At 43.9% G+C, this 27,563-nt stretch overlaps 2 protein-coding genes across 2 annotated transcripts; both read left to right on the top strand.

Moving 5' to 3' along the window:
* The first annotated feature begins 237 nt into the window (after positions 1-237).
* On the top strand, positions 238-9,466 carry LOC132389214 (zinc finger protein 235-like). Its single transcript, XM_059961677.1, has 2 exons — positions 238-366; positions 5,492-9,466. Exon 2 carries the CDS (start codon positions 5,898-5,900, stop codon positions 7,002-7,004), a length of 1,107 nt encoding a protein of 368 aa, XP_059817660.1. The 5' UTR covers positions 238-366; positions 5,492-5,897; the 3' UTR covers positions 7,005-9,466.
* Positions 9,467-21,164: 11,698 nt separating this feature from the next.
* LOC132389216 (zinc finger protein 664-like) lies at positions 21,165-27,256 on the top strand. Its single transcript, XM_059961678.1, has 2 exons — positions 21,165-21,261; positions 26,204-27,256. Exon 2 carries the CDS (start codon positions 26,853-26,855, stop codon positions 27,231-27,233), a length of 381 nt encoding a protein of 126 aa, XP_059817661.1. The 5' UTR covers positions 21,165-21,261; positions 26,204-26,852; the 3' UTR covers positions 27,234-27,256.
* The last annotated feature ends 307 nt before the right edge of the window (positions 27,257-27,563 follow it).

Genomic DNA, 27,563 nt, shown 5'->3' with positions numbered 1-27,563 from the left:
AGAGGAATACATAGGAAATGTTTTCTCAGTATTTCCAGCAACTGCAGAATCTCCTATGTTTTATATCTGCATTTTACTTTGGCATTAGATACACGTTGATATTGAGTATATTGCTTATGGGAGCCGCTTTCTGCGTTAAAACAGCTGCAGATTTTTTCGATACACACGATAAAAAAAATGAGGTATGGACATTGAACAGGTGCTTGCAGAAATGTTTAATGGCACCGTGATTACCCATAGGGCAATTCGTTCAGAATTTCGCCGGCGCTGAAGCGCCGATGAAATGCGCAGGCGTCAGGCTGAGGCCGTCCCTGAGTTTCACGCATGCGCGCAGTGCACAGAAGGATTTGAAAATGTCGGTTGCAGGTAAGAGCGATTAATTGTGTTTTTATCTTAAATACCGACTTCAGGATAATTCCTCTGAATTTCGGACACCGTGGGCAGCAATCCCGGGACAGTCCTGCCCTCTTCCCTCTCTCTCAGCCCCACGATCCGTACACGGGCCCCGGGGAGCTTCCGGCTGATGAGGGAATGGGAACCGATGGATCTCTCAGACAGAGCTGAGCTCCAGCTATCTAAATGCAAGGATTAGGAACTCGGAGAAAGGGAACAAAATCTTTTACATCACAAGTTGAGAAAATCGCCTTTGTTCTACCTTCAATCACTAACAAGAGAAAATCTGCAGATGCTGGAATTCCAAGCAACGCACACAAAATCCCGGAGGATATCAGCATTAGGACTCTTTTCCATAGATGCTGCCTGGCCTGCTGAGCTCCTCCAGTATTTTGTGTGTGTTGCTGCCTTTACCTCCTCTTGCTCTGGACTTTTCTACCGGTGAGAACATGTTTTGTCCCATTCTCTCTGGGTACATAATGATATCAAACACCTTTGCCCTGGGCAACAGGTAACTTTCACATCACAAATGTGCCTGATTCCAGTGAGACAGACTACTGCCCTTTCCTTCATATTCATAGGGATTTCATTTACTGAGTGCACCACCGTCAGTCATTGGGGGAGGGTTCAGGGGGAATATATATGTAGAACACAGAAACTAGTGATGCCTGTTTGCATTTTGGTGATGCAAAAGTTGCTGGAGAATTTGCAAGTGGGAAGAAGTGGAGTGATATTTGGAAATCTGACTTCTTAAAGCGTAATTTAGCAAGCAAACCACATATGGACAATGTGCAAAAGCTTTGGTGAGAAACTCCTGCATTTCCTGTTACAGGCCTGCTACATAGGTTGTGTGAGAGTGCAGATGAACTCGATCAAACCCAGAGGAGATTAAAGTTCCTATTGACAGTGATTTGCTAGCTGTCACTGGGTAAAAAATACACAGTACAAGATTTATCTGCACACTGGTTATTACAAATTAGAGGGGTATTGGAGGGAAGGAGGGGAGACCTGCAGTGTCCCTGATGCCCTCCCCTACAAGATGTGCGTCCAGCTGCAGCTTGTAACCCTGCACTTCAATGAGCTGCTTGAAGTGGGTGAATTCCATATCATCCAGCAGTTGGAGGGGGTGATAGATATGACATGAAGAGAGGTGAGTTACTCCCAAGGTGCAGGACACAGGAAACTGGGTGAGAGTCAGGAAGGGGAATGAGGTTAAATAGGCAACGCAGAGTACTCTTGTGGCCATTTCACACAACAACAGGTGGACCACTTCAGAAGCTGTTCGGGTAATTACCTGGCAGATGAAAGTCAAAAGACTGATAGGGGTTTCGTTAGTTAGAGGAACAGAACAAGAGGGGACAAATATCCTAGTGGTAAGACTTGCTAGTGGTAGTGAGCAGGGGAGGGGGTGATGTGGTTAAAATAAGTTGAAGAATGACAGAACAGATAGTGGAGAGGGTGAATTGAATTGACTTTATTAAATACATATTTCATAAACATGAGTAGTAATATTTACCTTACATCATCTAAATGGGCAATGTTTAATTTATAGTAATTTATAATAGATAGTTTGTACATAGGATAGTCAATACAACATCGAAATGCAATTGTATCAGCATGAATTAATCAGTCTGATGGCCTGGTAGAAGATGATATGCCAGAGACTGTTGGCCCTTTTGCTGTGATACCATTTCCTGGATGATAGCAGCAGGAACAGTTTGTGGTTCTGGTGAATTGGGCCTTTTTGTCGCTGATATTCGTTGGGCCCTTTTTACACACCTGTCTGTGTAAATGTACTGAATCATGGAAAGTAGATTGTGCAATGTATAATTTCCTTGTTTATATTTAGAGACATTTTTTGGTGTATAAAATGATGAGAGGTATTGAGCGTGTGAGTGGCCAGAGAAGTGTTTTTTCCCCCAGGGTTGAAATGGTTAATGCCGCTTTTCCACACTCCCATAGACCCTTTGTCCATCTCCTGGGTAAATAGAGTTTGAAAAATATTTAAGATCTCCCCCATCTGCTTTGGTTCCACACGTGGATTGCCATTCTGGACTTCCAAAGGACCAACTTTGTGCCTTGCAATCCTTTTGCTCTTAATCTATCACGAGAATCCCTGAGGATTATCCTTCATCTCTTCTGTGACAGCAACCTCATGCCATCTTTTAGCCATCCTGATTGATTTCTTATGTGTTCTCTTGCATTTCTTATACTCCATAAGGAACTGACTGCCTATCCCTGTTATGTAATTCCATTTTGTGCTTTACCAGGGTCTGAATATCTCTTGCAATTCAAGTTTCCCTACAGTTTCTATCTTTACCTTTTATTCTGACATACCCGCTTACTAATTTCAAAATTTTGCTTTGAAGGCCTCCCATTTACCAAGCACACCTTTGCCATAAAGCAGCCTGTCCCAGTCCACAGTTGCCAGATCCTAGTGTTGATTCCAGGTATTGATCCATGCCCTGAACACATCCGCCTTTCCTACGCTGCTCCTTGTATTGAAATATACAGGGCTCAGCATATTCACTGCACCACGCTCAACTTTTTCATTCCTGACTTTGTCTGAGGCCTGAACAACATCTGTCTCCACAACCCCACCACTATCTGTTCTGTTATTCAGACTCCCATTCCCCCTGCAACTTTAGTTTAACCCTCCTTACCCCCACCTCCCACCATGCAGATCTATCACCCCTTTGGCTTTCCTCTCCCAGATCAATAAAAAGGAGGTGCATACCAGGTACAGGCAGTTAGGAACAAATGGGGTACTTATGAAATACAGGAAATTCAAGTGAACACTTACGAAAGAAATAAAAGAAGGCATGAGGTTGCCCCAGCAGACAAGGTGAAGGAGAATCCTCAGGGATTCTGCAGATATGTTAAGAGCAAAAATATTGCAAGGGAAAAAATTAATTCTCTGGAAGATCAGAATGGTAATCCATATGAAAGGATAACATAGACTTGGGGAGATTTTTTTTGCATCCGTATTTACTCAAGAGATGAACACAGAGTCTATAGAAGTGAGGCAAAGCCGCATTAACTTCATGGACCCTGTACAGATTACAGAGGTGGAGGGGTTTGCTGTCTTGAGGCAAATTATTGTGCATCAATCCCCAGGGCCTGACAAGTTGTTCACTAGGACCCTGCGGAAGACGAGTGCAGAAATTATCGGGGCCTAAACACAGATATTTGAATCATCCTTAGTGACAGGTGAGGTACTCGAAGATTGGAGGACAGACAATGTTGTTCTGATGTTCAAGAAAGGCTGTAAAAATAAACTAGGAAATTATACGTTGGTGGGCTTGACATCAGAACTGGGAAAGTTATTGGAATGTGTGTGCAGGAACCAGGTATATACTGTAAGTATTTGGATAGGTGTGGACAGATAAAGGATAGACAGCATGGCTCTCGCCAATCTTATAGAGTCTCTCAAGGAAGTTATCAGGGAAGTGGATGAAGGCAAGGCAGTGGATGTTGTCTACATGGACTTCAGCAAGGCACTTGACAAAGTCTCATATGGGAGGTTGGTCAAGAAGGTTCGGTCACTCAGCATTCGAGATTAAACAGTAAACTGGATGAGACACTGTCTTTGGGAGAAGCCAGAGTGTGGTTTCCGCTCTGGCTGGAGGCCTCTGTCTAGTGGCTGCCACAGGGATCAGTACTGAATCTGTTGTTGTTTGTCAGTCTATATCAGTAATCTGGATGATCGTGTGGTTAACTGAATCAGCAAATTTGTGGATGACAATAAGACAGGGGGTTCAGTGGAGTGCAAGAAGACTATCATGGCTTGCAGTGCAATCTGGACCAGGTGGGAAAATGGTTTTAGAAATGGAAAATGGAATTTAATGCAGTCCAGTATGAGTTGTTGCACTTTGGTCTGACCTACCAAGGGAGGTCTTTCACAGTGACTGGTCAGGCACAGAGGAGTGTTGTAGAAGAAAGGGACCTGGGAATACAAGACCTTAATTCACTGAAAGTGGTATCACAGGTAGATAGGGATAGAAAGATTGATTTCAGCCCATTGCCCTTCATGAACCAAATTACTGATAACAATAGATGGATATTATGTTGACTTCTAGAAGACATTGGTGAGGCCTAATTTGGAGTATTGTGTACAGTTTTGGTCACCTACCTACAGGAAAGTTGTAAAAGAAGTTCATAGATTTCAGAGAAAATTCACAAGGATGTTGCCATGTATGGAGGACTTGGATAATAAAGAAATATTGAACAAATCCGGACTTTATTCCTTGGAATGCAGAAGATTGAGGGGAGATTTGATTGTGATAGAGAGGCACAGATAGTGTTAATGCAAGCTGGCTTGTTCCATGAAGATTGGGTGGGACAACAACCAGAGACCATGTGTTAAAGGTGAAAGGTGAAATATTAAGGGAAACATGACGGGAATCTTCTTCACACAGACGGTCATCCGGCTGTGGAATGAGCAGCCAGCACAAGTGGTGCATGCGAGCTCGACTTCAACATTTAAGAGGTTTGTGTTGGTACCTGGATGGTAGGGGTATGGGAGTGGGCTGTTTAAATAGTTCAGCACAAACTGGATGGCCCAAAGGGCCTGTTTCTATGTTGAAATTTTCTAAGATTGTGACAAGAACCTGAAATAATACAAAAATTCACTCTAACCCCTTTTGACAGCTGTGTGAACCAACCAGTCATTTCAGCAGGAATTTTTATGTGGCATTAAAACTGTGGCACTTTAAGTTAATAATACATCAAAGAAGATCCCAGCTGCAAGTCAAGAAAAACTATTTGTGTGAGAGTGTTTCAGTTACTGAGGGGCCAGGAACCCATGCAGCTCAGTGGGAACAGGGAATAATACCAACGGAGAGAGTCAAACTGAGCCAGGTCACAGATTGCAGATGGCAGAAATGCCCCATTCTTATAGAGACAGGAAGAGCATCAAGGAATTGATGGTCATTCCAGATACCAGCACTCTGCCCAGTCAGAAGTTGATTTCTCTGTCCAACTTTCGTTGAACTTCACCGTAACAGTGTGATACCAGATCAAACCTTGGCAACTCAAGTAATCTCATTTGAAATGTTGCACTAAACCCATTGATGGATTTTGTTAAATCTTTTTACAGGTTAAAAATGAGAAGGAATTTGTCGCCAGGAAGCTCAAACACGGCACATCAGTTTTGTTGTCTCTGTCTAGATGTTTAAAAAGTGGAGCAAGGGATGCAATTGACCACCCTTTCTGCTCGGACTGTGGAGAGGGATTCACTCGGACATTTGACCAACTGGCACGCCTGTGATTTACACAGGAGAAAGGCCTTTCACCCGCTCAGACAGTGGGAATGGATTCACTCGATTATCACAATTGAAAGTACATCAGCAAGTTCACACTGGGCAAGGCCATTCACCTGTTCTGTGTGTGAGAAGGGGTTCAGTCGGTCATCCCACCTGTGAACACACCAATCAGTTCACACTGGGCAGAGGCTGGTCAACTGCTGAGTTTCTGGGAAAGGATTCACTTAGTCATCTGTTCTAATGGCACACCAGCGTGTTCACACCGGGGAAAAGCCGTTCACCTGCTCAGAGTGTGGGAAAGGATTTACACAGACATCTACCCTACTGGTACATCAGCGAGTTCACACTGGGGAGAGGCCATTCACCTGCTCAGTCTGTGGGAAAGGATTCACTCAGTCATCCCACCTACAGGTACATCAGCGAGTTCACACTGGGGAGAGGCCATTTAACTGCTCAGTCTGTGGGAAGGGATTCATTCAGTTATCCCACCTGCAGAGACATCATCGAGTTTACACTGGGGAGAAGCCGTTCACCTGCTCAGAATGTGGGAAGGGATTCACTTGGTTATTCAGCCTACAGAAACATCAGCGAGTTCACACTGGGGAGAAGCCGTTCACCTGCTCAGTCTGTGGGAGGAGATTCACTGAGTCTTCCACCCTGCAGAATCATCAGCGAGTTCACACTGGGGAGAGGCCATTCACCTGCTCAGTCTGTGGGAAAGGATTCACTCAGTCATCCCACCTACAGATACATCAGCGAGTCCACACTGGGGAGAGGCCATTTAACTGCTCAGTCTGTGGGAAGGGATTCATTCAGTTATCCCACCTGCAGAGACATCATCGAGTTCACACTGGGGAGAAGCCGTTCACCTGCTCAGAATGTGGGAAGGGATTCACTTGGTTATCCAGCCTACAGAAACATCAGCGAGTTCACACTGGGGAGAAGCCGTTCACCTGCTCTGTCTGTGGGAGGAGATTCACTGAGTCTTCCACCCTGCAGAATCATCAGCGAGTTCACACTGGGGAGAGGCTGTTCACCTGCTCAGAATGTGGGAAAGATTTCACTCTGTCATCTACCCTACTGATACATCAGCGAGTTCACACTGGGGAGAGGCCGTTCACCTGCTCAGTCTGTGGGAAAGGGTTCACTCTGTCATCTACCCTACTGGTACATCAGCGAGTTCACACTGGGGAGAGGCCGTTCACCTGCTCAGTCTGTGGGAAGGGATTCACTAATTTATCCACCCTACAGAGACATCAGCGAGTTCACACTGGGGAGAAGCCGTTCACCTGCTCAGAATGTGGGAAGGGATTCTCTCAGTTATCCAGCCTACAGAAACATCAGTGAGTTCACACTGGGGAGAGGCCATTCACCTGCTCAGAATGTGGAAGGAGATTCACTGACTCTTCCACCCTGCAGAGTCATCAGCAAGTTTACAGTGGAGAGAGGCAGTTCTCCTGCTGAGAATGTGGGAAAGTATTCACTCTGTCATCCACCCTACTGGTACATCAGCAAGTTCACACTGGGGAGAAACCTTTCAACTGCTCAGTCTGGGAATGGATTCACTCAGTTATTCACCCTACAGAAACATCAACAAGTTCACACTGGAGAGAGGCCGTTCACCTGCTGAGAATGTGGGAACGGATTCACTCAGTCATCCCACCTACTGACACACCTGTCAGCTCACAATGGGGAGTGGCCATTGTTATGAATCTCTAGGTTTTGTTTGCTGTGGAGAGAGAGAGATTAAGAAGGCAAATGTGTCTGACTTGCAGCTTGTTTACATTGTGTGCAGCTTGTTTAGTTTTAACTGAGGACACAGACACTCAGAGTCAGACGGAGACGAAGGAGGAAAAATGGAAAGAATCGAAACCAGGGAACTAGTGGCCAAGGGTCACTGTTTGGAACTTTCCTTTGCCCACAAGTGTGGGCAAATTATCGATTCTCCGTACATTGAATATGTGGATGTCACCTCATTTGATCCATTGGAGTGGATCTGATTTGGGGTATCCTGCGGTGACCACTAATGTGTTAACCCTTGTCTGGCTATGGTGTGGTAATTCTTTTGAAGACGATACCCTTCATGACAAGTCACTTTGGGTGATAATTAGTATGTGGATTTGGAAGGATGACAGATAAAATCTACAGCAACTGTTGGTCTTGTTTTACCACCATGTAACCTGTGGAATATGACATAATTGCCTTCTCTCAACATTTACCCTGGATTACAAATATCTCTCTCATCACCTATTCTGTGGTTGAACTGAACTTTCATACTTTACATCTCAAGACTCCAAGTCTTGTTTCCCCCGAGCTCAATAGTTTGGGAATTTTATTTATACACATAACACTCAGGAGGAAATCTGCAGATGCTGGAAATTCAAACAACACACACAAAATGCTCATGGAACACAGCAGGCCAGACAGTATCTATAAGGAGAACTGTCGACGTTTCAGGCTGAGACCCTTCGTCAGGACTAACTGAAAGGAAAGATACTAAGAGATTTGTAAGTAGTGGGGGGAGGCTGAAATGCAAAATGATAGGAGAAGACCGGATGTGGTGGGATGAAGCTAAGAGCTGGAAAGGTGATTGGCGAAAGTGATACAGAGCTGGGAGAGGACCATTGGACAGGAGGCCTCGGAGGAAAGAAAGGTGGGGGGGGGCGAAGCACCAGAGAGACATGGAAAACAGGCAATTAAATATGTCAGTGATGGGGTAAGAAGGGGAAGAGGGGCATTAACGGAAGGTGGAGGAGTCAATGTTCACCCCATCAGGTTGGAGGCTACCCAGCTTGTATATAAGGTGTTGTTCCTCCAACCTGAGTTTGGATTGATTTTGACAGTAAAGGAGGCCATGGATAGACATATCAGAATGGGAATGGGATGTGGAATTAAAATGCGTAGCCACTAGGCGGAGTCTGTTGCTGCTGGTTCGTTTCTAAAGCATTACGGTTTGTAACAAAATGGGGCCTGCGTCTGGGATATGAAGAAATTTAAGGATTGATTTATTATCGATTTCATTGGGGAAATCCCTTTTGATTTATTTGTGTGTGGAAAACCAGCAGCAATGGATGTTGATAGATATCTGGAAGTGTGAGCCTCTCGGGCATTAGAGAACAGCAGAAGGATTGAGTTGTTCAGTATTGCTATAATGTTAATACTTGCTAAGGTGAAATTGACAATGAGGAGGGCACAGATGCGGAGGATAATAGCTGAACATTATGTATCTGAGGGTGTGTTTAAAGTGGAGGAGTTGGAGGTGTTTCCTGAAAGTAAACTTAGTGAGCTTGAGATCCAGTACAAGTGAGAAAAATTAAAGATGGAGACTGCGGAAAGGCAGAGGCAGTTTCAGGCTGGAGAGGCAGAAAAGCAGACAGAAATTTCTCTTACAAAGGGTAATTAAGGGGAATGCTTAGCAAGCCTATTCTGCTTTGACAGTTGCTGAAGCAGCTTATTATTTATTTATTTATGCTGCCCCAATCATCGCCACTGGGCTATAAATCTGCAGGAGCTGTGTGTGGTTCAGTGCTTTGCTCAAGGACACACAAGCTGCCTCGGCTGAGGCTCGAACTCATGACATTCAGATCACGAGTTCAACACCTTAGCCACATGGTCATGACCTATTCATGACACATTATGACCTATTGAAGCAGGCTGTGCTCAAAGCTTGTGAGTTGGTCCCAGAAGCAGACAGGCAGAAGTTCAGAAATTTGAAGAAATCTGTGAACCAGACATACGGAATTTGCTTTTGAGAAATTTGTGTGTCTTGACCGCTGGTGCACATCTGAACATGTAAATGATAATTTTAACAGCTTCAAAGAGTTGGTTTTAATTGAAGAGTTCAGAGGGTGCGTTCCTGATGACATAAAGATGTATTTAGATGGAAATGATACTGCCACTATGCAGGAATCTGCTAGATTAGCAGATCAATTTGCTTTAACTGATAAAGTTATGTTTACCCTGAATAAGAGTTTCCAAAAGGCAGTTGTCAAGTTGTGGGTAAACCTAATGAGGTCACCCCAGTGGCCTGTACCTGCATTCGGTGAACCCTTTTCCAAAGTTGTAGTGGATTGTGTTGGCCCATTGCCACAGACTAAAGCTGGCCATCAGTATCTGCTAACTATTATGTGTACTACATCCAGATTCCCAGAGGCAATGCCTCTCAGAAATGTTAAAGCTAAAACTGTGGCGAAGGCTCTCACCAAGATTTTCACTTTATTCGATATGCCTAAAGAAGTCCAGTCTGATCAAGGATGTAATTTTACATCTGGATTATTCCAGCAGGTTGTTTCTGAACTGGGAGCAAAACAAATTGCATCATCTGCGTACCATACAAGGGGCTTTAGAAAGATTTAATTCTACCGTCAAAACAATGATTAAGACATATTGTGTTGAAAATGGAAAAGACTGTGATGAAGGAATACATTTGCTTTTTTCCACAGAAAGGGAGTCAGTACAGGAATCACTGGGCTTTACTCCGTATGAACTTGTATTTGGTCGCAGAGTGACCTTTGACCTTGTTAAAAGGAACGGTGGATTGATGGGGATGTACATGTTAACTCGTTAGACTATGTTTCGAAGTTCAAAAAGAAACTACACCAAGCCTGTAGTCTAGCGAGACAAAACTTAATGATTTCTCAAAACAAAATGAAGTGTTGGTTTGATAACAGGGCTCACAAAGGAAAATACCAGGTTTGAGATAAGGTGCTTGTCTTATGTTGACGAATCCACTTCAGTCGAAATTCAATAGACAGTATGAAATAGTCTCCCAAATTAAATATGTGAATTATGTTATTAAAACACCCAACTGACTTGAACTAACGCAGGTGGTACACATAAAATTGATAAAGCCTTTTTTGACAAGCAGGCACCATCTGTGTGTGTTGTTCTCAAATCATATGAATCTGGCAACCCTGAGAATGAAACAATTGACTTGTCTGAGACTTTCCACAAGCCAAACGTGGTCCTAGTTAGGCTAATGAACTCGGTTGTCCTGGAAAACATTGCTAACATGTTGGCTCATCTGCGGCCAAAGCAACAACAACAGCTGAAGTAATTAATTCTGAAGTTTAAAGATTTATTTCCCGATGTTCCCAAGCAAACCATGGTCGCAGTACATGATGTAGATATTGGTCAAGCCAAACTGATTAAACAACACCCATATCGCATGAACGTACAAAAGTGTAAATTGGCTGACCAGGGAATTGAGTATATGCTGGAGAATGGTATTATTAGGCGATCAAAATGAGATTGGAGTCACCCTGCATTATTGTGCCCAAACCTGATATAACCATATAACAATCACAGCACGGAAACAGGCCATCTCGGCCCTCCTAGTCCGTGCTGAACTCATAATCTCACCTAGTCCCACCTACCCGCACTCAGCCCATAACCCTCCACTCCTTTCCTGTCCATATACCTATCCAATTTTACCTTAAATGACACAACTGAACTGGCCTCTACTACTTCTCCAGGAAGCTCATTCCACAAAGCTATCACTCTCTGAGTAAAGAAATACCCCCTCCTGTTTCCCTTAAACATTTGCCCCCTAACTCTCAAATCATGTCCTCTCATTTGAAGCTCCCCTACTCTCAATGGAAACAGTCTATTCACGTCAACTCTATCTATCCCTCTCAAAATTTTAAATACCTTGATCAAATCCCCCCTCACTGATGGTAGTGTTAGATTTTGCACTGATTATAGAAAGGTAAATGCAGTAACAAAAACAGATGCCTGTCCTATCCCTAGGGTGGATGATTGCATCGATAAGGCTGGAAAAGCTGATTTCTTACAAAGAACGATCTGTTGAAAGGGTATTGGTGTGTTCCATTGACGGACAGAGGTAGAGAAATTTCTGCGTTTGTGACACCTTCTGGGTTGTATGAATACAATGTTTTGCCTTTTGGACGGAAAAATGCTCCAGGAACATCCCAGAGAATGATTGATTTTGTAATTCGAGGGTTAGAACACACAGCTAACTATATTGATGACTTAGTTACAGGGAGTGGCACTTGGGAAGAGCATATCTCTGCAGTAGAAAAGCTGTTTGACAGGCTTTCCTAGGACAACTTTACAGTTAATTGAGCTAAGAGTGAATTTGGCCATGCCAGTGTGACCTGTCTTGGCTATGTTGTAGGTCAAAGCAAGTTGGCTTCTGTTCGGGCAAGAGTCCAGGCAATTTCTCAAGTTCCTATTCTGACTGCTAAGAAGGCTCTTAGAAGGTTTCTGGGAATGGATGGATATTATCGTAAGAACTCTGCTGCTATCGCTCTTCCTCTGACTAATCTCCTGAAGAAGGGTGAAAAGTTTGTTTGGACCGAGCCTTGTCAGAAGGCATTTGATTGATTGTTATCAGTATTTGAGATTAGGCCAATCAATGTAGTGCTGTCAGCAAAATTTAATTAGCAGATTGGAGCTGTGGGTGGCAACACAAGTCATGGGTGCACAGAGAGTAAAGGAGGGGGCCAAAGTGACATCCCTATGGGTGATGTGTGCTCAGGGTCAGAGAGACAGAGGAGATGGAGCCCACTCTTACCACCTGCCGGCGATCTGACAGGAAGTCCCGGATCCAGCTACACAAGGCAGGGTGAAGGCCGAGGTCTCTGAGCTCCTTGTCGATACTTCATGCCTTTGTATGGCTACTGCTCTGCCCATGACTGCAAGGAACTGCAGAGAACTTTGGAGAGCAGAGAACATCATAGAAACAAGCCTCCACTCCATGGACTCTTCCTACACTTCCCCTCCCTCGGAAAAGCAGGCCATGGACACAAAGAACCTCATAACCTGGACAGTCTGGCTGCAAACCCGCTCCCACATCGGGGAAGGGATACAAAAGCCGTAAAGTGCGTAACACCAGGCTGAAGGACGGCTTCCTGTCTGTGGTTATAAGCCAAATGAATGATAAAATGGACTCGACCTCACAATGATTAAGACATATTGTGTTGAAAATTTATAAGAGTGGGATGAAGGAATACATTTGCTTTTGTCCACAGAAAGAGAGTCAGTACAGTAATCACTGGGCTTTACTCCGTTTAAACTTGTATTTGGTCGCAGAGTGACGTTTGATCTTGTTAAAAGGAATGGTGGATTGATGGAGATGTACATTTTGAAGTTCAAAAATAAACTACACCAAGCCTTTAGTTTAGCGAGTCAAAACTTAAAGGTTTCTCAAAACAAAATGAAGTGTTAGTTTGATAAGCAGGGTTGCGAAAGAAAATACCGGGTGGGGGATAAGGTGCTTGCCTTATGTTGATGAGTCCATACAGGTGAAATTCAATAGACCGTATGAGATAGTCTCCCAAATTAATGATGTGAATTATGTTATTAAAACACCCAACTGACTTGAACTAACACAGGTGGTACACATAAATATGATAAAGCCTTTTTTGACTAGCAGGTACCATCTGTGTGCGTTGTCAAAACAAATGAATCTGGCAACCCTGAGAGTGAAACAATTGACTCATCTGAGACCTTTCACAAGCCAAACATGGTTCCAGTTAGGCTAGTGAACTCGGTTGTTCCAGAAAACATTGCTAACAGGTTGTCTCATCCCCAGCCAAAGCAACAACAGCTGAAGGAATTAATTCTGAAGTTTAAAGTTTTATTTCCCGATGTTCCCAAGCAAACAACGGTCGCAGTACATGATGTAGATGTTGGTCAAGCCAAACTGATTAAACAACACCCAAATTGCATGAACGTAGAAAAGTGTAAATTGGCTGACCAGGGAATTGAGTATATGCTGGAGAATGGTATTATTTGGCCATCAAAATGAGATTGGAGTCACCCTGCATTATTATGCCCAAACCTGATGGTATTGTTAGATATTGTTGATTATAGAAAGGTAAATGCAGTAAAAAAAACAGATGCCTATCCTATCCCCAGGGATTACATCGATAAGGCTGGAAAAGCAAATTTCTTACAAAGATTGATCTGTTGAAAGGGTATTGGTGTGTTCCATTGACGGACAGAGGTAGAGACATTTCTGTGTTTGTGACAGCATCTGGGTTGTATGAATACACTGTTTTGCCTTTTGGAAGGAAAAATGCTCCAGGAACATCCCAGAGAATGACTGATTTTGTAATTCGAGGGTGAGAACACACAGATACCTATATTGATGACTTAGTTACAGGGAGTGCCACTCGGGAAGAGCATATCTCTGCAGTAGAAAAGCTATTTGACAGGCTTTCCTAGGACAACCTTACAGTTAACTTGGCTAAGAGTGAATTTGGCCATGCCACTGTGACCTGTCTTGGCTATGTTGTAGGTCAAAGCAGGTTGGCTCCTGTTCGGGCAAAAGTCCAGACAATTTCTCAAGTTCCTATTCTGACTGCTAAGAAGGCTCTTAGAAGGTTTCTGGGAATGGATGGATATTATCGTAAGTTCTGTAAGAACTCTGCTGCTATCACTCTTCCTCTGACCAACCTCCTGAAGAAGGGTGAAAAGTTTGTTTGGACCGAGCCTTGTCAGAAGGCATTTGATTGATTGTTATCAGTATTTCAGATTAGGCCAATCAATCAGTACATGATGATAATAAACAAATTCCCCATTTTAATTGTGTGGAAATATTAGACAGACTGAGCTTCTGCTCTGGAACCTCAGAAGGAAACTGAACTGTTGTCATTTCTGTGGAAAGCAACTATATGGAAAATGCTTCAATCTCACATTACGATCTGCGGTAACTGGGAACAGGAGACCGGTGGTGGGTCTCCCATATCAATATCAGAATCAGGTTTAATAGCACCGGCATGTGTCATGAAATTTGTTGTCCCTGCGGCAGCAGTAGAACCTAATTCATAACAATAGATTTTAACAATTGTGATTTTAAACAGGAAACATGCAGAAAGTATTGCAGAGAAAAAAACATTGTCCACGCACAACAGAGGACGTGACAGATCCGGATCTCACTGACTTGTCTGTACGGGGAAAGATGAAGCTACACATACACGTAGAGCAGTGACCCGCAGATGCTGCAGATCTGCAGAGAAACGTGAACAGGAAACGGGATCAGGTGAAGGGTGGAGGGTCTCCCTTCTGATCTGGTGACTCTGCTCCTCGCCCCTCACACGCTGCCCGACTCATCCACTGCATTCCCCACATTATTCCATATTTACCCCAGAGACATGATTATTATTTCACACCATATCTTCCCCGATCCCTTTCCCTCCATCTCCAGGTCACAGAGTCAGCGGCTCATTCCCATCCAGGTCCAAAACATAATTCAGACCCAAACAGGAAATTTTCACGTTTCATTTAAATCAGTTCTGTGTTTATAAACACTAATTTGTATTCGCATTCCTCCGGAGCCTTGCTGGACAGGAACACTGAAATATCAAGTGAGAAACAGCAGGCCATTCAGCCCCTCTAACCATCAGCAAGATTGCGTCTGCTCTCCCATCTCAGCCACATGTTTCTGCCCAGTCCTCGTTTCCTCCATCCCTTCGGTCTCCACACATTTGCCGCCCTCTGTTTTACGTGGGGACGATCACTGAGTTTTCACCGCCCTCTGTGGAGGGGTTTTACAGACATTCACCACCCTCGGAGTGGAGACATTTCCCCTCATCTCAGTCCCGGACAGTCCATCCCTGTTTCAGAGACTGAGATCCCTGGTTCAACCGGTAATGATGTTGTGCATTTCAATGTTCACCTCTCAGTCCTGGATTCTCTAAATGAAAGGGTGATCACATTTGATCTTTCTTCATATGATAACCCCACCACCCCAGGGATCAGTCTGGTGAATCTTCATTGCACTCTCTATAACAAATGCTCTCTAACCTCTTTGATAATCCTCTGTGGAATTAATTTCCATCTTCTGCAGCCCCGTGTTGCCCCAACCACTCACCTCCCACCCCTGTTACTATTTCCACCTTCCCACCTCCCCCTGACCTGTATCCACCTCTCTCTCCCCATCTCTTGCCCCATCCCCACCCCTCACCTCTTTTATCTGACTATTTCCCGTCCACTCTCAGTCCAGAGGGAGGGTCTCGGCCCGAAATGTTGACGGTTCATTTCCCTCCACAGATGCTGCCCGACACACTGAGTTCCTCCGGCAGTTTGTTCTTTGGTCTGTATAACCCGTGTCAGTATGGGGAGCGGGATTTTACACCAAATTCCAGGTACAATCTCAACATAGCACAAATAATTGTCACTCTGCCCGGACCATTGGTCCCGCTTGCAGGGCAACAGTCTGCCGGTGTTTGCCCCCCATGTGGTGAATCCCTCTGCTCGGCACCACCGTGGGCTCAGACATTTCCACAGATGAGCCCCTCCTGTCCCGACCGGGACAAACATCCTGTCCGCCCCCTCTCTCAGCATCCTCATCCTGTCAATAAAATCCCTCCCCGGGGAACCGGCATCGAACCGACGGGCCGAGCGGTCTCCTCCTACCTCTCAGCGATATATCAGACTCCGGCCGCAGGAGACGCTTCACAAACGCCCCAACTTCCCTCGGAGGGAAATGGAAATAAATCAGAAAGCGGACATTTACTTTGAGGTTTTCTCCGCTCTGAGGAGGCTGTCGGCGCTCGAGAGGGTGACGGACTCAGCGGGGTAACGCCCACTCGGCTTGTCCGCCTCCGCTACTGGTTGTAACCCGTGATTGACATCGCTTCGCACCAATGGGAATAACGTAGCCCCTGAATCCTCTGTTGACAGCGGTGGGGGCGGGGCTAGTCACGTGATTATTAGCCCAGCTGTTAAACCGATAAAGCTCGAGAACAGCAGCGCGTGGGTGACGTAAGACACCGCGCACGTCAGGGCAGAACCCGGTGGGGGAGCCCATGCCTGACGTCAGGCGCGTGGGGGAGGAGCTGTGTGACGTCACATGTGGGAGTGCGTTGCCAGCGGGGTCCACACACAGTGTATTAGTCAACAGAAAACCTCCCGTCCCTGCAGTCTTTGACTCCTGGTAAACTCAACACCCTGACAGTGTGGACCATAGATACCCCTTCCTCTCAGAGTCAGGGGATCATTCAGACAGCTGATCGCTGAGAGGAATTATATTTATTGGTCATTAAAGATCACCCAGATTCGTTTGGACGGATTTGATGTGGAGTTCGGGGTGTCACAGTGAAAGGGCCGGACGGTCAAACTCTCTCCGTTGTCCAAATATCCTTCCAGGTGAGGCGACACTTCACCTGTGAATCTTCCGGGGTCGCCTGTTGTGTCCGCTGCTCCCGATGCGGCCGCCTCCACACTGGTGACACCGGCTCCTCCGCAATTGTCCCGGGTAGGAATGTTTATTTTTCGGGGGTGTTGATGTTATTGTTCCCTTTTGTATGGGAGGGGTGGGTTTTGGGGGTTGATGATCGGGATGCCGTTAGTTCTTATGCTGGGGTTGGTGTGGAAATTTCATTTTTCTCTGTGAACGACATTTGTTTTGTGGCTCTCTGGAGAAGTAAAAAATTCAGAGTTGTTTATGGATACCTGCTTTGCTAATAAATTAACCTTTGAACTATCCGCTCCGAGCGGGACTTCCCGGTGTCCAAACATTTTAATTCCCATTCCCATTCCCGTTCCGACGTGTGAAACATCGCCTCCTCTTGTGCCAAGATGAGGCCACCCTCAGGGTCCAGGATCAGTCCCTATATTCTATCCGAGTATCCCCCCCCCCCTCCACCCGCCAACCCGTTTGCGCTGCATGGACCTCCGGCCACCGGCGGCGAGGTGCAGACCTCTGCATCTGTTGTTGGCGGTTCTCCCATTCGGGCGGCGATAATTATGGGCTGATCCCGAGATTGTGAAAATCGAGGCCGGTTGCATTGAGAAAGGGCCGGGCCTGAGCTCTGCCGGACGCCTGGAGCAGTGGTGCAGTGCCATTTCTTTAGGTGCCGGAGCCATACCAGGTGTGATTGATAAATTCGTGTCCTAAGTTAGACGGCCTAAAGTTATACAGCTCTCGGAACCTGCACGTGCAGTTCAACTCTTTGAGTGATTCTGAAGAGAGTTTGAAGGTAATAACGTTTGTGGTATTTCTGTTTCTGATAATTGAAAATTGCTAGGTTTTCTAAAATTGACTCCTTCCACCTTAGGCCACGGACTTAACACCTCGTATGTCGCACCCAATTTGTGTACCTGCTCATTAATTGTGTGTGTGTGTGTGTGTGTGTGTGTGTGTGTGTGTGTGTGTGTGTGTGTGTGTGTGTACGTATGTGTGTGTGTGTGTGTGTGTATAAAATAGGGCTTCTTATAATGTCAAGCTGTAAACCAAGATGAAAGAAATATATGAATTCCAGAACTCCACAGAAATATAGTGATAGTTAAGACATTAATAAGATTATAACCTATCACTACATTTCAGTGAATAACTGGTACAATAACACATATAATACTTAATTTAATAATATGACGAAGTATTGCATGGTTGCACTCACTAATTATCATAAAATATAATTATCAAGCAGGTAAAGTAACGTTGTTTGCTTAGAAGTGATAAGGTTGCTAGTGAGAAAATTTTACTTTTCAATCAGCGAGTTCACTGTCAATGCATCGGATGACAGTATTGATGGCCCGCTGGGGAAATTTACAAATGAATTCCAATATTAAAAGGGCTGGATAGAGAGGTCGTGGAGAGCTATACTATCTGGTTATTACAGTGCCATAAATACAACTTAAATATACAATCGATAGGCTTGTTCCCCAGCTTGGGATTCTAAATTGGAGAATGGTGCTTTATTCACAAAATTGTCACAGTCCACAGTGACTGTGCACGGATCCCAGCAATGGAACCCGCCACTACAGCCCCACAGTGCACTATGTACTGATTGCAAAGCTACGAAATTGCACGTGAATAGCCTCCCCTCCCCCAACTCCACTCTTTCTGCGTCACCAGCAGACTGGGACATCTCACATCTCGCTGCCTCCGCCAGGACATTAAACTGTGAACAACTATGGTCAGGGACTCATCTCTGGGGTACTCCAAACGCTACCTCCTTCCAGTCTGAAAACGACCCACTCATCCAGCCACACACTACCGGCAGTTTATCGATCTCCAACGAAAAAGCCTAATCACCTACTCCCGATGTTCAATACCATTGCTGACTCTGAGATTACAACCGTCAAATGCCGGGAGGGACATAATAATCAGAAAGTCTCTAGTCGCAGCCGTGTAAATAAAATGTGATCTCAGTGGGTGTGTGGCGCATGCTCAGAATGCGAAGGAGACAGACAAACTGAGCCAAGTCACAGACTGATGAAGGGGAGGAGTGATCCATTTTGACACAGAGAGGGAAGCAGAGAGTTTGATGTTGTGCCTGATGCAGGAACTGTAGCCAGTTAGAAGATGATGCTTTGTTCCTCCAAATTGTGTTGAGCTGTGACAGTGTTTTTATCAGTAGTCACCATGGAGACTAAAATAATTTCAGTTGAAGTGTTGTCCTTCACCCACTGACGTGCTTTATAAACCTTTAACAGTGTAGAAAATTCAAAGGATTTGTGTATGGGAATCACAAACACAACAGCACGTTAGATCCGCTGTATCTGTCAGTTCACCAGAGCTTGAACACAAAGTACATTGCAGGTGCTGTGGGCAAAGCAACAGGTACAAAATGCTGGAGGAACCCAGCAGGCTGGGCAGCATCCGTGGAAACGAACAGTGAACATTTCGGGCCGAGACTGAAAACCGTGACCTACAGTTTTGCACTGGGAAACGGCCGTTCACTTGCTCCGTGTGTGCGAAGAGACTCATTCAGTTAACCCACCTTGTGATGCTCCCGTGAGTTCACAATAAATAGAGGCCACATTTCTGTCCGGAGTGAGCAAAGAGTTTTACTCACTCATCCCAGCTGCTGCAACACCAGCAACTTCACATCAGGGAGGAAGTTCAAATCAGCTCCGTGTTAAATGTTTAACCATCACGGTGACTGAAGGCAGCTGCAGGTTTATGAGGGACCGTTACTGTCAGATTCTGCAGTTCTTGCGGCTGCTCATCACACCCAGGACTGAACCCTGGTCACTGAGCATTGGAGGAGTCTGTTCTGCTGATGTTAGCCATAAATTTGACTGGTGTTTAATATTTTGGATCTGTGAAAGTTAAATCAATTCTGTATCAAATCCCATGTCGCAGTACTTACTGTCACTGCCAAACTCACAATGTACACTAGAGAGGCCACTCAGTCTATCTGGTCCCTGCCCAGTTTTCTGTTCCATATCAGTGTTTTAAAACTAATCTCTCACTCTTCCTGTTGCACTCTTCCTGTTCCTGTCACCACTACGTGGGAGAAGAGATTTCCCTTGAATTTCATAGAATCAGAGAAATCTGCAGCAAATTACAGGCCCTTCGGCCCACAATGTTGTACTGACCATGTAACCTACTCTAGAAAATGCCTAGAATTACCCTACCACAGAACCCTCTATTTTCCTAAGCTCCATGTACCTATCTAAGATTCTCTTAAAAGACTCTATTGTACCCGTCTATACCACCGTCGCTGGCTGTGCAGTCCACACACCCACCACTATCTGTATAAAAATATATATCTCTGACATCCGCCTTGAACTACTTCCAAGCACCTTATCTATGCCCCCCACGTGTTCGCCATCTCGGCCCTGGGGAAAAAGCCTCTGAATTTTCACACGATCAATGCCTCTCATCATCTTATACACCTGCATGAATTTCCTGCATGATTTTCAGCAGACTAATTAACACGATGAGCTCGCTGAGTATTTGACCTTCCCCAGGGCTCTGGACTAAGGTGGTTAAACACCTTTTTCCCTGCTCTTTTCAAATTTTGTGTCATTTTCACCAATTTCAAAGGACTGTGCCTCAGACAGCCGGGTTGTGGCAATGCGCCTCTAAACCCTGACAGCGGACTGGCGAGTGAATCTTCAGTGGAGCGGAGTCAGAAAACAAAGATTTACCAGCTCCAATCAGAGCTTTGGGGTTCCGGAAAGAGACGGGTTCTGGAGGTTACGAGCAGGAGGAGGAAGAGGAACCAGACCAGCAGGATGTGGCTATGAATGAAAGATGAGAAACATTTGGAAACCGGTTAATTGAAAAACAAAATGGTTAATTTCTACGAAACATTGCAGGTTATCAGCAGATCAGGCGGCAAATGTGGAGAGGAATAAATGGGCAGCATTTAAGCCGAGCCCCTTCAGCATGTCTAGACTGTGTACTCCTCTGTTTAGTTGCTGCCTGAACTGCAGAGCTCCTTCAGCATTTTGTGTGTGTGCGTCTCTGTATTTCCAGCATCTGCAGAATCTGTTTTGTTTCACATCTGCATTTGGAAGAGGATTGTACTTTGGCATTAGATACACGAAATGCCTGTTGATATTGAGTGTTTCGTTTATGGGAGCCGCTCTCTGCGTTAAGAAAGCTGCTCAGTTTTCTATACACACACAAAAACTGAGATATGGACGTGGAACCGAAGCTTGCATAAATTTTGAATGGCACCATGATTACCCATAAAGCCGCGCGTTTAAAATTTCGCTGTCGTTTAAAGCACCGATCAAATGCGCAAGCGCAGGATTACGGTCGTCTCCGATAACTACGCATGCGCGTAGTATACAAAATGTCGGGAGGAGCGGAAAGATAAGGGCTCTTTCGACTCTAATTGAGCGACAATTGCTGTGAGAACCGGAGACTGTGGTCCGCAAACTCAGCACAGGCAAGGTCTTTTTCCTCTCTCTCAGCCCCACGATCCGTACGCGGGCCCCGGGGTGCTTCCGGCTAATCAGGGAATGGGAGCAGATAGATCTCACAGACAGAGCTGAGCTCCAGCTATCTGAATGCAAGGATTAGGAATTCGGAAAACGAGAACAAAATCTTTCTATCAGCTGCTGAGAAAATTATCTTTGTTCTGCCTCCAACCGCAGCAAGAGAAAACCTGCAGTTGCTGGAAATCCGGAGGAATTTCATACAAAATGCCGGAGGAACTCAGCATTAGTACTCTTTCCCATAGATGCTGCCCGGCCTGCTGAGTTCCTCCAGCATTTTGTGTGTGTTGCTTGTTCTGGAGTTTTCTACACGTGAGGATATGTTTTAACCTATTCTGTCTGGATACATAATGATAATCAAACAACTTTGCCCTGGGTAACAAGTAGCTTTCGGATCACAAATGTTCCAGACTCCAATGAGACAGAGTACTGCCCTTCCCTTCATATTCATTGGCATCACCAAGTTCATCACCGCCAGTCACCTGAGGGAGGGTCCAGGGGAAATATTTATGTCCAATACAGAAACTGGTGTTACCTTGTGTATATTGTGGTGATGCAAAAATTGCTGAAGAATTTGCAAGTGGGAAGAAGGGGAGTGATATTTGGAAGTCCAACTTTTTAAAGCATCATTTAGCAAGAAAATTGCATTTAGTGATATGCAAAAATTTGGCTACCTTTCTCTTCCTGTGAATAGCTAAGCGAGTAAAACAATGACCTGATTTCCAAAAGTCATAAAGTTAAAGATGACACATTCTTTAATATTTTAAGCAAGATTACTCTTTTGTATCCATCATTTACAGTTGCAAAATAATAAAAAAGGAAAAGGGCCTGAAGTGAAAGTTTGGGCACCCTGCATGGTCAGTACTTAGTAGCAACCTCTTTGGCAAGTATCACAGCTTCTAAACGCTTTCTGTAGGCAGCTGAGAGTCTTTCAATTCTTGTTTGGGGATTTTTGCCCATTCTTCCTTACAAAAGGCTTCTAGTTCTGTGAGATTCTTGGGCCGTCTTGCATGCACTGCTCTTTTGAGGTCTATCCACAGATTTTTAATGATGGTTAGGTCAGGGGACTGTGAGGTCCATGGCAAAATGTTCAGATTGCGTTTCCTGAGGTAGTCCATTGTGGATTTTGAGGTGCATTTAGGATCATTATCCTGTTGTAGAAGCCATCCTCTTTTAATTTTCAGCTATTTTACAGATGGTGTGATGTTTGCTTCCAGAATTTGCTGGTATTGAATGGAATTCATTCTCCCCTCTACCAGTAGAACGTCCCCCGTGCCACTGGCTGCAACACAAGCCCAAAGCATGATCAATCCACCCCCGTGCTTAACAGTTAGAGAGGTGTTCTTTTCATGAAATTCTGCACCCTTTTTTCTCAAAACATACCTTTGCTCATTGCACCCAAACAGTTCTTTTTTAACTTCATCAGTCCAGAGGACTTGTTTCCAAAATGCATAAGGCTTGTTTAGATGTTCCTTTGCAAACATCTGACCCTGAATTTTGTGGTGATGGCACAGGAAAGGTTTTCTTCTGATGTTTCTTCCATGAAAGTCATATTTGTGTAGGTGTCCCTGCACAATAGAACAGTGCATCACCACTTCAGAGTCTGCTAAATATTCCTGAAGGTCTTTTGCAGTCAAACGGGGGTTTTGATTTCCCTTTCTAGTAATCCTACGAGCAGTTCTCTTGGAAGGAATTCTTGGTCTTCTAGACCTCAACTTGACCTCCACCATTCCTGTCAACTGCCATTTCTTAAGTACATTACGAACTAAGGAAAGGGCTACCTGAAAACGCTTTGTTGTCTTCTTATAGCTTTGTGGGTATCATGTATTTTAATTTTCAGAGTGCTAGGCAGGGGCTTAGAGGAGCCCATGGCTGCAGATTGTTGGGGCGAGGTTTGTGGAGTCAGGGTATTTATAAAGCTTTGAAATTTGTAACACTTGGCTTTTCCTAATGAAGATTGTGAACAAGCCATAGCCCTAACCAGTTAATGAAGGTCTGACTCCTTGGTAAAAGGTACCTGAGAGCTCAAATCTCTTGGGGTTCCCAAACTTTTGCATGCTGCTCCTTTCCTTTTTTTTCACTCTGAAATTGTAAAAACAAAAATAATACACTAATCTTGCTTAAAATGTTGAAAATAATGTTTCATCTTTAACTTCATGACTTTTGGAAATCAGTTCATCTTCTCAGGACTTTATTCCTTGGAATGTTGAAGATTGAGGGGAGGTTTGATTGTGAAAGAGGGGCATAGATGGTGTAACTTCATTTTTCATTCTTTTTTATTGATTTCCAACTAAAGAATATACAAATCGGAAGAGGAGTTTAACAAGTAGATATATAAAAGACATAAACAGCAATAGTAAAAACAAAAAGTATATAATATCAAAATCAAATAAGTAAAATATTATGCCATTATATATACAATGGTCCAAAAAAATTACAACTCCTCATAATAATTTAAAAAATTGGAAATTTTATTGATAAGGAAAAAAAACCACTAACTAAACTGAAACAAAAAAAATTAAAAAAAAAAGAAAGAGAAAAAAGGGAAAGAAAAAGAAAGATTGGGCTGTCCAATTGAGGATAAAATTGGAAAAAAACAGAGAGAGTGAAAAAAAAACACATCCTTTCAGTCATCTCTGAACTTTCATGGATAAGGATTTCCCCCAAAGAGAATTTAAAAAAATAAATTAAATCATGTGAAAATATTGAATAAAAGGTCACCAGACTTGTTCAAAATTAAAGGATGTATCAAATGTCCTGCTTCTAATTTTCTCCAAGCTTAGACATGACACAATGGTGGAGAAACAATAGGAAACAGTAGGTGGTTAGATTCGTTCCAATGTAGCAAAATAGCTCTCCTAGCCGGTAAAGGTGAAAAAGCTATCACATGTTGGGCAGAAGCAGATACTTTGCTTGCTTCTTCTGGAATAATCACAAAAATTGCTGTAATTGGATAAGGTTGAACATCCATATCTATAACTTTAGATAATATTCCAAACACATCCCTCCAAAAATTATTTAAACTTGCACATGACCAAAACATATGAGTTAAAGTAGCCATTTCTGTGTTACATCTGTCACAGATAGGGCTTATATTCAGAAAAATATGCACCAATTTATCTTTGGATTATATGGGGCCTGTGTACTATCTTAAACTGTATTAAGATATGGTGTACACAGACAGATGAATTATAGACTAAATAATAAATCTTATTCCATTGATCATCTGAAAGTGAATGTTGAAGTTCTATTTCCCAGATAGGTTGAACCCTATCATTAGGCGACATGCGAGCATTCATTAACTGTTTATAAATGATAGCTATTAATCGTTTTTGAAAAGGTTTAAACTGAAAAATAACATAAGCCAAATTTGAAAAGCAGGCCAAGGGGTAATTCAGTAAAAAATCATGTAAGAAATTCCTAACCTGTAAATACCTGAAAAAATGTGTATTAGATATCATATTTATCCATTAACTGTGAGAAAGACATTAAACAATCTTGTAAAAACAAATGTAATTAAGTCTTTATTCCCTTAATTTTCCATGTTAAAAAAGCCTTATCCATAGTTGATGGTTTAAAAAATAAATTAGAATAAGTATTACTAGAAAATAAAAAAAAAATAATTCAAAAAATCTATGAAATTGAAACCAAATTTTAAAAGTATGTTTAACAATAGTGTTAAGAGATTGTCTACCTATTCTGGAGAACGGAAACGGACGAGGAGCTCCTAATAAAGTAGCTAACAAAAACCCTATTACTGAATTTTCCTCCAACTGTAACCATGAAGGGCGGTCTTGGTCGTCTATCTCATAAATCCAAAAAGTAATATAATGAATATTAATTGCCCAGTAATAAAATCTAAAGTTTGGTAAAGCCAGTCCTCCATCTTTTTTTGATTTTTGCAATAAAAGTTTATTCACTCTAGAGCCTTTATTATTCCAAACATAAGATAAAATCAAAGAATCTATTTTATCAAATAATGTTTTTGGAACAAAAGAGGGAACTGCCTGAAATATATATAAAAAATTCGGTAGAATAGCCATTTTTATAGCATTTATTCGACCTATGAATGACAACGACATAGGTGACCATTTAGAAAGCGCCTTTGAGTATATTCAACTAAAGGGAAGGTGTAAATTCAAGCTGGCTTTTACCACTGATTGGTGTGGGACTACAACCAGTGGCCATGGATTAAGGGTGAAAGGTGAAATTTTAAGGGGAACATGACGGGAAACTTCTTCACACAGAAAGTCATCTAGGTTTGGAATGAGCAGCCATCCCGAGTGGTGCATGCGAGCTCGATTTCAACATTTAAGCGGTTCGTGTAGGTACCTGGATGGTAGGGATGTGGCAGTGGGCAGTTTAATTAGTTCAGCACAAACTAGATAGCCCAAAGGGCCTGTTTCTGTGTTGTAGTTTTCTAGACAAAACTGAAATATTACAAAAATTCACTCTAAGCCCTTTTAACAGCTATGTGGACCAACCATTCATCTCAGTAGGAATTTTTTATATGGCGTTAAAATTGTGGCACTTTAAGTTAATAATACATAAGAGAAAATTCCAGTTGCACGTCTAGAAAGACTATTTGTGTGATACTGTTTCAGTTACTGTGGGGCCAGGCACCCATGCTGCTCAGCAGGAGCAGGGAATAATACCAATGGAGAGTCAAACTGAGCCAGGCCACAGATTGCAGATGGCAGAAATGCCCCATTCTTATAGAGACAGGAAGAACATCTGATAGAGCATTCTTATAGAGACAGGAATTGATGGTCATTCCAGATACCAGCTCTCTGCCCAGTCAGGAGAGTGTGATACCAGATCAATCCTTGGCAACTCATGTAATCTCATCTGAAATGTTGTCCTAAATCCATTGATGGATTTTGTAAATCTTCTTACAGGTTAAAAATGGGAAGGAATTTGGCTCCAGGAAGCTCAAACATGGCACGCCAGTTTTGTTGTCTCTGTCTAGATATTTAAGAAGTGGAGCAAGGGATTCACTCGACCATCCTTCCTGCTCAGACTGTGGGGAGGGATTCATTTGGTCATTTGACAAAATTGCAAGCCTGTCATTTTACACAGGAGAAAGGCCGTTCACCTGCTCAGACAGTGGGAATGGATTCACTCAGTCATTTCAACTGAAGGTATATCAGCAAGTTCACACTGGGCAAGGCCATTAATCTGTTCTGTGTGTGAAAAAGGATTCTGCCGGGCATCCCACCTGTGGACAAACCAGTCAGATCACACTGGGCAGAGGCTGGTCATCTGCTGAATTTCGGGGAAGGGATTCTCTGGGTCATCTGACCTAATGGTACACCAGTCAGTTCACACTGGAGAGTGGCCATTCACCTGCTCAGACAGTGGGAATGGATTCACTTGGTTATCTCAACTGAAGGTACATGAGCAGGTTCACACTGGGCAAGGCCATTCTGTTTGTGGGAAATGATTCTGTTGGTCATCCCACCTGTGGGTACATCAGTTAGATCACACTGGGCACAGGCTGTCATCTGCTGAATTTCGGGGAAGGGTTTCTCTCGGTTATCTGATCTAATGGCTCACCAGCGACTTCACACCAGGGGGCGGCCGTTCACCTGCATAGTCTGTGGGAATGGATTCACTCAGTCATCCCACCTACTGAGCCATCAGCGAGTTCACACTGGGGAGAAGCCGTTCACATGCTCAGTCTGTGGGAAGAGATTCACTTGGTCATCCCAACTACTGGCACACCAGTTTGTTCATACTGGAGAGAAGCCGTTCACCTGCTCAGAATGTGGGAAGGGATTCACACTGTCATCCCGCCTACTGATCCATCAGCGAGTTCACACTGGGGAGAAGCCGTTCACCTGCTCTGTCTGTGGGAAGAGATTCACTGCATCATCCAACCTACTGGTACATCAGCGAGATCACCCTGGGGAGAGGCCATTCATCTGATCCGTCTGTGGGAGGAGATTCAGTCAGTCATTCAGACTACAGAGTCATCAGAGAGATCACACTGGGGAGAAGCTGTTCACCTGCTTAGTCTGTGGGAAGAGATTCACTGAGTCATCCAGCCGACAGAGACATCAGCGATTTCACACTGGGGAAAAGCCGTTCACCTGCTCAGTATGTGGGAAGAGATTCACTGAGTCATCCAGCCTACAGAGTCACCAGCGAGTTCACACTGGGGAGAAGCCTTTCACCTGCTCAGACTGCAGGAAGAGATTCACTGATTCATCCAACCTACAGAGACATCAGCGAGTTCACACTGGGGAGAAGCCTTTC

Source organism: Hypanus sabinus, unplaced genomic scaffold (genome assembly GCF_030144855.1).
Source record: "Hypanus sabinus isolate sHypSab1 unplaced genomic scaffold, sHypSab1.hap1 scaffold_503, whole genome shotgun sequence".
Classification (NCBI taxonomy): domain Eukaryota; kingdom Metazoa; phylum Chordata; class Chondrichthyes; order Myliobatiformes; family Dasyatidae; genus Hypanus; species Hypanus sabinus.
Note: the sequence above shows the minus strand (reverse complement) of the source record. Positions and strands in the feature narration are given on the sequence as shown.